The sequence below is a fragment of the Epinephelus moara genome, chromosome 20 (assembly GCF_006386435.1).
Source record: "Epinephelus moara isolate mb chromosome 20, YSFRI_EMoa_1.0, whole genome shotgun sequence".
In the NCBI taxonomy this organism is placed as follows: Eukaryota; Metazoa; Chordata; class Actinopteri; order Perciformes; family Serranidae; genus Epinephelus; species Epinephelus moara.
The window spans coordinates 46,546,382-46,556,912 of record NC_065525.1 but is presented as its reverse complement, the minus strand read 5'-3'; the positions used below and the strand labels follow the sequence as shown (position 1 = coordinate 46,556,912).

Below are 10,531 nucleotides of genomic sequence, written 5' to 3'. Positions count from 1 at the left end.
GCAGCAGCAGCAGGAGGCATCTGGCAGGACCACGGCAGCAGCACAACCACACACGTCACACTATCTAGGCACCGCTGTGATATGAGTTAACCTGAGAGACAGACTTAAAACACAACACTACTGACAGCAGCAAATGCAACACAAAACAGACCCGGCTCCTTAACACAGCTCTGAATCAGCAGTGATGGAAGAACAGTACCCAGATGGATGTGCTAACTTTCCTCGTTTACCGCCACGATGTGATGACAGAAAATAGCCTCTGTCTTTGTCTGAGCAGCACTAAAACATCACTTGGTATTTAGCCTGCACCGAGTTTGAAAGAGAGACAGAATAACTTAGAGAAATAAAAAAGAAGTAACCACCGTTACATTGTCACTGGCCTCCATGCTGATTTCTACTGTTCACTAACCTGGGCTGCAACCAGGAGACAAAACCCCGACAGAGACTGTGTTCACAGCTGGGGTCTACGATGGGAGGGAACTCTGTCACCAGGTAACCCACGTTAAAAACAAACTCGTACACGTGTTGATTTTGGTCGGTTAAAGATTTTAAAATCATTTCTGGTCATTCCACCTGGTGAAACGCAGATGATGGATTTCATGATGTTTAAGTGAGTTTGGAAACTTTCCAAACAGCAGCGATGGCGTCGTCAGTCTGCTGCTGTTGTTTTGTGTGTGAGCTTTTTGTTCTGCCTTTTTGATGAACTGTATTAAACTCTATTATGTCTTTTTGTGTGCTACTGGTGTCACTTGGTAATTGCTGTGAATAATCAGACTATATTGAAGTGACACTATAGTTCAGCATAGACGAGAATACAGATGAGGGAAGCAGCCTGCGCTGGAGGAAGCTGTGTGCCATCCACAAAGTCTGGCCTGGTGCCAAAGCTCTGCAGCGTGAAGCTGCCTCTCTCCCATCTTAATCCCTGGCACGCCGTGCCAAGACGCAGTGGGGTCTTTACCACTCGCCTCCTCCGCAGGAATCCCCCCTGATGTGGAGGCTGAAGCCTGCGGCTCTGTGATGTCACCCTGCCCGTTTCTCATCTGTGTTTTTCTCAATGGCTGCGTGTCACCGCCGCTTTGAGTGCAGCGTTCGCCTCTTAATGGAGAGCAGTTATTAATTATAATGGAAACACGCTCAATCTCTCCCTCCAACTAGAGACAGAGATTAGAGATGAAAATCTGCCAGTGAGGAGGAGAACGCCAAGGGAAAACCGCACATTGCTCTTCAAGTATTTCATTCCAGCCTTTATTTGATTATCAAATAAAAATGTGATTATATCACTGGGCCGCAGAACAGAGGCCTGTCTGGATCTTATTAGGACTCGCTATTAGTGGTCCTACCATGAAGATTTACAATAAGGGTGGAGAACAACAGAAATTTATGGAGGCAGGGAAGTCCGCAAGCCTAAGTGAGCAAAGCCATTAAGGAGGGAACCATTCAATACAGAGGTTTGTCATCCTGACTGAGCAGCAGCAGCAGCAGCAGGGGCGGCGGCGGCGTGCAGCGGCGTGCAGCAGCAGTTAGAAGATGATCGGAGGTCATCGCAGTGTTTTTACAGTTCTGCTCTGTGGAGCACAGAAATGAAGCAAAGCATCAAAGACAAACAAACTTTATGAAAGCATACAGCACCTTTTAATTTACAACAGTCACTGACACACGTTAATGTGCAGACACCACAAGATTTATACAGTTTCTTAAAGTCCTGCAGGAAAATCACAGACTACAGTATGTTAATGAGTTTGATTGCTCTCTATCGGCCAATCAGATCCGTGCTGAAGACACATCTGACCCTGCTGTGATCTCACTGCAGACATGTGCGTTTGAAGCTTTAACTGGATCATCAGAGAGATACTTATGTGCCAGTCACATGTTCAAGCTGCCATGCCTTCAGGCTGCGTCCACACTGATACTATTTCGTTTTGTATACGCCTCACCTTACACAGAGACGCTTCGAAAACACTTTACACCCTTTGAACACTCTGGGGTGTGTTTTAGTTTGAACACTCTGGGTGTGTTTTAGTTTGAACACTCTGGGGTGTGTTTTAGTTTGAACACTCTGGGGTGTGTTTTAGTTTGAACCCTCCGAAGTGTGTTTTAGTTTGAACACTCTGGGTGTGTTTTAGTTTGAACACTCCGGAGTGTGTTTTAGTTTGAACACTCTGGGGTGTGTTTTAGTTTGAACACTCCGGGGTGTGTTTTAGTTTGAACACTCTGGGTGTGTTTTAGTTTGAACACTCTGGGGTGTGTTTTAGTTTGAACACTCTGGATGTGTTTTAGTTTGAACACTCTGGGTGTGTTTTAGTTTGAACACTCTGGGTGTGTTTTAGTTTGAACACTCCGGAGTGTGTTTTAGTTTGAACACTCTGGGTGTGTTTTAGTTTGAACACTCTGAAGTGTGTTTTAGTTTGAACACTCTGGAGTGTGTTTTAGTTTGAACACTCTGGGTGTGTTTTAGTTTGAACACTCCGGAGTGTGTTTTAGTTTGAATACTCCGAAGTGTGTTTTAGTTTGAACACTCTGGGTGTTTTTTAGTTTGAACACTCCGGAGTGTGTTTTAGTTTGAACACTCTGGGTGTGTTTTAGTTTGAACACTCCGAAGTGTGTTTTAGTTGAACACTCTGGGGTTTGTTTTAGTTTGAACACTCCGGAGTGTGTTTCAGTTTGAACACTCCGGAGTGTGTTTTAGTTTGAACACTCTGGTGTGTTTTAGTTTGAACACTCCGAAGTGTGTTTTAGTTTGAACACTCTGGGTGTGTTTTAGTTTGAACACTCTGGGTGTGTTTTAGTTTGAACACTCTGGGGTTTGTTTTAGTTTGAACACTCCGGAGCGTGTTTTAGTTTGAACACTCTGGGGTGTGTTTTAGTTTGAACACTCTGGGTGTGTTTTAGTTTGAACACTCTGGGGTTTGTTTTAGTTTGAACACTCCGGACTGTGTTTTAGTTTGAACACTCTGGGTGTGTTTTAATTTGAACACTCCGGAGTGTGTTTTAGTTTGAACACTCTGGGTGTGTTTTAGTTTGAACACTCCGAAGTGTGTTTTAGTTTGAACACTCTGGGGTTTGTTTGAGTTTGAACACTCCGGAGTGTGTTTTAGTTTGAACACTCTGGGTGTGTTTTAGTTTGAACACTCCAAAGTGTGTTTTAGTTTGAACACTCTGGGTGTGTTTTAGTTTGAAAACTCTGGGTGTGTTTTAGTTTGAAAACTCTGGGTGTGTTTTAGTTTGAACACTCTGGGGTTTATTTTAGTTTGAACACTCCGGAGTGTGTTTTAGTTTGAACACTCTGGGTGTGTTTTAGTTTGAACACTCCGGAGTGTGTTTTAGTTTGAACACTCTGGGGTGTGTTTTAGTTTGAACACTCTGGGGTGTGTTTTAGTGTGGACGAGCATCCAGGTTCTCCTCCTCAGTGAGTCGTATCAGTCAAAACCAAGTGTTGACCTCCAGGGCCAAAACATGACGCATCAAAACCTGCAGTTCCTTTGATATCCACTAGAGGCTGGCTCCCCACGGACCTCCATGTTCACTTGTAGAAATCAACATGTTTACAGCCTGTTTGGTCTCTGGAGATCATTTCAACATTCATCATCACAGAGTGTCCTTGGCCTCTCAGTCAGCTCCACCCCTCACTCCTCCACAGCTCCACCCTCTCATCCAAATATGGTCACTGGCTCTAAAACACCAAGATGGAGATGGCGGAAACATGGAACTTGAAGCTTCAAAACAGGAGTCTACGAACCAAAGAGTGACATAATGGCGGCTACGTCCATTATCTTTACAGTCTGTGGTCACGGCACGTCAAGCCAAAACATGACAGTGAGCTCTTCATACCTGTCATGATTTCATCCTTCCTGTGTGGGAAACTTTCCTCTTTTCCCATCGTCATGACTTCCTGCGGTGCTGGATGATGCTCCTGGTATCGCCAACATGTCGCTGTGTTGCTTTGTAATGCCTCCTAATCTGTTTTCTGTCACCTTGACCTCCGTATACTCGCCTGTTACTTTAAGTAATGTCTCCACCTCGTCATCGGTCCAAACAAAGAAATCTCTGCTCTCACTTTCTGCCATCTCCTTCGTGTTTTCTGTAACTAAGCAACCAACCATGGACAATCTGCTTCCTGTTTACATTGGGGGGCAGTGTATGGCAGTGGTCATGTGATGTGTGTTTTCAGGTATGTAGTAGATTGGACATCTCACATTCTCTTCTTTAATGTCACTGCTGTAGTTTTAATAAAACCTTCTCATTGTCTGCATTTGACTGTTTTTATTGTTGCTGTGTATCCGTCAGTTATGGCAGACTTTGTTCTTGTTAATTCATGTTTTTGTCTTTTTCCTGTTTTTTGTTTTCATAATTCCTTGATAGACGTTGCTGCTCATGTTCTTATGGAGTTTTTTCATCATTATTTTGAGATTTCTTTTATATGTTTGTTTCCTTGCAGCACATTGGGTGTGAACTCAACTCAGTGCATTGCTGTGAGAGTTTAATGCTCAGCCAGTTTTTTCTTAATAAACAGTGGTTTGATGATGATGAAACACACACACACACACACACACACACACACACACACACAGTTTGTAGTGATTCAATTCAATAATTTCTACCTCTTCAACAATAAAATCAGACATGATGTTCACTGTCATGGATCACACCAAGTCCAGTATTTTCATGTTGTGATAAAATGAATAAAAACCAGTGAAACATTCAAACACTTTGAAAACCAGTCTGAATCATGAAAACTGTCACTGTGGCTCTTTAATGTGTTTTTCTTTCTCTTCCAACAGGCCTCCAACTTCTTCTGGGGTCTTTGGGCCATCCTGCAGTCACGCTTCTCCTCCATTGACTTTGACTTCCAAAGGTTTGTATTGACGCAGGCCGCTCAAAGGTCCCATCACGCTTAGAGAAAAAAGCCTTTTCCATGTGGTGACCTCGTGTCCACAGCTGGAGGAGTTTGTGTGTGGGTGTCACTTTGTATAAATTCTTCTCCAGTTTCTTTTGAGCATTAAATGCTGCAGAAAACAGAGAAACTGTCAATATTCAGGTGGACGTGCTCCTGACATGAAGCATTAACACCTCGTCAGCTGCGGTAAAGAGGAAAGTATGACATTAGTACGACTTGATGGGACCGTCTTGTTATTTAACATCAGCATGCATCACTGAAACACTCACACATGGAAACATATATCCTGAGCATTCCATTCAAGCTCTCAGTATTTTACTGCAGTGTTTAGACAAACAGGATCTTCATTAGAGTTTCCTGACAAAGACTTTGTTGGCAGAGAAGTTGCAGTAAAGAGTCGGGAACTTGAGCCCAGAGTGTGGAAATATTTCAGACTTTGTGTATCCAGAATCTGGCACAAAGCAGGCAGGACGAGCACACGTCTTCCTGTCACCTCCAAAAGCAGACAAACTGTTTACACATGACGTTCTTTGCTCTGAAACCACAGATCCTGAAGAGATGAAAGCCCCGGCATCCACAAAGGAATCAGAAGTCATTTCTTTTATTTTCAGATGGATCATGATCCACGCAGTTATCTTTAAACAGGTCCAGGAGACATTCCTCTCGACCAGCCAGCAGACAATAAAGTTCAGGAGGGCCAAATGTTTCCCTGCACCCCCACTCCCAGCGCCCCACACCCGCCACAGTTGTGATCGTGATCCTAATCACTATTGACATACGGCACCCTCCCCTCTGTGTGGCTTTCTCTGCTCGCCTGCTAGATCAGCGACAGGGCCCCCGCCTCATTTCGATCTGGACCTGGGAGGAAATGTGATCCAGAGGGGTGCCGAGGCACAGAGGCGCTATTGTTCCCGGGCCGTCGGTCCTCCCTTACATATACGTCTCTCATCCCGGGCCGGGCCACATGCGCCTGCTAGACGTCTGCTCCTCTAAGCCGCCACCGGAGGTTGTCCATAAGTGCACGCTGAGGGTCGGGTTACCTTCCTTTAACTGAAATGAGCTCAGAGAGCAACAGTAACGATGGAGAACCAGGTTTAAAACCTTCACCATCCAGCCGACCTCCAAACACTCACACAAACCCATATATGATAATTCCCTGAGCCAACGCTGCTCTGAGGAGTCTCCATCATTCAGCCTGCAGACAAAGAGACAATATGGACGTCTCGCTGTCATATGGATCACTGTACGTTCATTCTGTTGATCTGTTCTACTGTCAGTGTGTCCGTCCTGAAGAGGGATCCCTCCTCAGTGTCTCTTCTTGAGCTTTCAACCATGTTTTTGGGGAGTTTTTCCTGGTGAGAGGGCCCTCTGAGCTGCACTGTGCTTTGTCATATGAGGCTGTTAAAATAAAACTGAAATGAATTGATAGTTTGTCCAGCCTTTCATCTCGTGCTTTAAATACAGCAACAATGAGCACCACAGTCACAGCACAGCACCTCCTGAGGCTGTCCTTGTCATTTGTTTAAATGGCATAAAGAAAGGTACATTTACATTGAATAGATGAGCAGTAAGTAATGTTGCCGTGACTTTCTTATTCTGTCTTGCAGAGGAGGTTTAATTGGATGCATAAAGGCCAGGTCACATCCGGATTTACAATAGCTAGCTGACAGTCAGTGAGCTGCTTCTCTTCTCAGAGCTTTTTATTCGTCTGCAGAGTGAAGTGATTGAAATCCTGCACATACTGAGAACAAAATGCCGGGGTGGGGGGGTGGGGGGGTGAGGTAAACTGCACAGCACAGAGGTGATGGAAGGAGGAAGCTCTGGGAGCTAGTAGCGTTAGCATGTCACAGCTGGTTGGTGTGTGTTCTGTGAGTAGTCACCTGTCTGCCGTGACCTGAAAGGTCCTGACACACCAAGCCAACAGTCAGCCTTCGGTCGGTGTTGGGCCGTCAGTGAGCCTCTGTCACCCTCAACAGTGTGGTGAGTTCACGTCAGCCACTGGCAGCTTTTTGTTTTTGACCGATTCAGCAAGATGAATCAGAGCCAATCAGAGCCCACCGGAGCCAATCAGAGCCTGTTGGTGAACATTTGTCCTCATCACAGTGGTGTGTCCAGCACTGTTGCCCCTCATCGGCCCACAGTGGCTTCTTTTTGGCCGATTTACGGTGTTGAATCTGCAGCGATGATGGCAGAGCCCGTCGGTGAATGACCTCTCTCTGACTGTGAGCTGAGCTCAGGTGAGGGGCAGAGGAGCGTCAGTGAGTAAAGGAGGAGCTAAAGTCCAGAGGGAGTGAGACCAAAACAAACTTGTTCCATAAGGTCAAATTATTTTTCTCTTTAGCAGAAATGTTTCCTGATGGTTTGTGTTATTGTTTACTGGAACACAGTAAATATGCTCTGATTGTGTTGTTCATGTGCTAACTGGCTAATTAGCATCAAGACGCTCTTCCTGTTTCCCTTTTTCAATGATGAATACAGACGACCGCCGTCTGCTGCTGTGGAGACTTGTTTCCTCTCAGCAGGAGCAGAACAGACGCTCGTCCTTTACCTGACAGTGAACGCATCACACTGCTGCTCTCTGCCTTTATGATGAAGCAGTTGTTTTTGCTGAAGGAGATAGGAAGTCAGAGTTCAACCCTGAATGTGTGTGTGTGTGTGTGTGTGTCTGTGTGTGTGTTTCCTCTCTTCGTTATCCCCCTGAGCCAAATCTGTGCAGACTTCCCAACGAGTGACAGGCGTCTCCCCGGCCTTGTGCGGTAACCAGGGCCAGATGGAGATGTGACAATAGGGAGCCACAAGGGGAATGCAAACCCGCCCTCTCTCCGCCGGCCATATTTACTCTCCTTATATGATTTTCTTCATGTGTTGAAAGTGTCTGCGAGTCAGCGGTTTAGATTTGTGGACGTGTTGGCGAGGTGAGCCGCTGTTTGACAAAGACATTATTATGAGGAAATGAAGAGGAGGAGGCCCACTGTTTGGAAAAGCCCCGCTGCAAAATGGAGCGACGTGTGCACAAAAGCACATTGTGAAATGAAATACCTGCTTTTTTCTTCTACTCCTGCTAAACAGAAAGACGTCTCAGTTTCATCTGTGGAGATGATAAATGTTCAGCACGCCAGTTTGAGGTGTCGGCCTCAATAAAAACAGGGCTGAATGGGATCACCTGTTGACGCTGCTGTTCTTTAAATGACTATAATTTGACCTGTGGAGGGCTGGGGTGTGACGAATAATTACATTAACACTGACTTCTTGTTTCATTGTTTTGAATTAGTCAACATTTTATAGCTCTTTTCAGGTTTTATTTGAACTGACTGAAGGTCCATTTGATGACATTGTAAATTCACCAAGTGCATTTTTCACCTTTCCAGTGTAGAAGCAGAAATAATGTGAATGTGTGTGAAGATATTTTATAGATACAGTGCTGCGAGTTCAGAGAGAATAACTTACAGAGACAGTCTTTGATTCTAAATGCTGTGGATTGACATTTTGGGACATTTTGACTTCTTAAGAATAAAAGCCAATAATCATGTGACTGACATAGTTAACGGGACTGTTTTTCACAAGCTGCTTGATCCAGGTACTGAAGGTGCTGCTTCAGAAACAATAAACATGATCATCTTAAAGGATTAATTTCATATCAATGAAAGTTTATCTGTGAACATGTGACTGTTGAGATTGCCATCAGTCCGTCAGTGGATTGTTTCCTCTGGGTTCAGAGAGAGTTACTGCCCCAAGCGAGGGAGTTCAAGTATCTCAGGGTCTTCAGGTTCACAGTGAGGGTAAAATGGAGTGTGAGATGGATTGATGGTTTCATGCAGCTGTGCCGGACCAACGTGGTTCAGAGGGAGCTGAGCAAGAAGGCGAAGCTTTCGATTTATTGGACCATCTATGACAACCCTCACCTACGGTCATGAGCTCTGAGTAGTGACTGAAAGAATGAGGTCACAGATACAAGCGTCTGACGTGAGTTTCCTCTGTAGGGTGTCTGGGCTCAGCCTTAGAGATAGGGGGAGGAGTCAGACATCTGGAGGGAGCTCGGAGTAGAGCCGCTGCTCCTTCATGTTGAGGTGGTTCAACATCTGATCAGGATCCTCCTGGTCCAGCTGGTAGGAGGCCCCGGGGCAGACCCAGAACACACTGGAGGGATTATAGATCTCATCTGGTCTGGGAACACCTCGGGGTCCTCCAGGAGGAGCTGGAGAGAGGGACGTCTGGAGGACTTTGTTCAGTCTGCTGCTCCAGAGACCTTCCCCGGATAAGCGGATGGATGGATGGATGGATGGATGGATGGATGGATGGATGGATGGATGGATGGATGGACGGATGGATGAAATTGCCATGATCTGAAACAGGTGTGTATTGTTCCTCCAGAGGTGACCCTAAGTGAAGACAGAAACACGTGTGTGAGCAGACAACAGAAGTCGGCCTCTGACACAATAATTAGAGAGCAGTTCTACCCAGAGATACAGGTGGGGAATAGAGTGAAGTAACTAAAAGGCATGTGTCTGAATTATCTTTTTGTCTCAGTGAGCAATAAAAAAGAGAAAACTGATTCGGCATTGAGGAGTTCAGTGAAAGCACTGATTAAAGGACAAACTCCTCTCTGTGCCTCCATTTTCTGTGCTTTTCAAACTTCACTTCATTTCAAAGGGGATAGTATAATGGCCAAGGGCAACAGTGTACTCAGACATCAGATTTACTGAAGCGTTCGATAATATGGTTTCAACAAATACAAAACCACTTTTCTCGCAGTTAAGTTCTGAGGCTTTGGCACAGCTTTCAGACTCGCTGCTGTGCTGAATAGAGACTGGATGCTATATTGTTATGCAAGTTTGCAAACGAATGGTGGCCACCTTGAGCTGTAAGCAGAGGCTGTAGAGTGACCCGGAGTGAACGCCGGACAAACACATTATTGTATCTTCACTTCAGACTGATGAAGAGTCTACATCTTTAAGATTTATGCTTCTACATCTTTATGTTAGACACAGTGAGGGTGAAACGCAGACACACAACATGTGATCCATATCTGTTCTGGTTCACTGGACGAAAAGCTCTGGAGACCAAAGGTCAGACACGTCAAAGAAAACCTCAAGTGCTTTAAATATCTGTGACAAACATTGAATAATTAAATTAAATACAAACTGATGGTTATTTATATGTTATTATTATTACTTAAGCTTCTCCTATCATATTTTTCACATTTGCAAAGTGAACTGACTCATCTGTTTTTCCTGTCTGTGACGCTGCAGGAGATTTGTCAAGTCTGAGAAAATAACTGATGATGTCACTGTGATCATCTCAGCTTCAGGTTTAAAGATTTCTTAAGACTTTGGACTCTTGAGTTGGCATTTACCGTAAAGAAAAGGTCAGATACAGAGGGCCTTATCTAATATTCAGTTCAAGTCAATTCAGTTTTATTTATAAAGCCCAATATCACAAATCACAATTTGCCTCACAGGGCTTTACAGCGTACGACATCCCTCTGTCCTTAGGACCCTCACAGCTGATCAGGAAAAACTCCCCCAAAAAAACCCTTTAACGGGGAAAAAATGGTAGAAACCTCAGGAAGAGCAACTGAGGAGGGATCCCTCTTCCAGGACGGACAGACGTGCAATAGATGTCGTACAGAACAGATCA

At 44.8% G+C, this 10,531-nt stretch overlaps 1 protein-coding gene across 1 annotated transcript in view; it reads left to right on the top strand.

Moving 5' to 3' along the window:
• The window catches only part of zgc:113516 (uncharacterized protein LOC541449 homolog), a 48,043-nt gene that overhangs the window by 31,169 nt on the left and 6,343 nt on the right, over window positions 1–10,531 (top strand). The window contains exon 7 of the mRNA XM_050074249.1: window positions 4,779–4,852. Coding sequence (XP_049930206.1) covers window positions 4,779–4,852 — 74 coding nt within the window. The remainder of the gene's footprint in view (window positions 1–4,778; window positions 4,853–10,531) is intronic.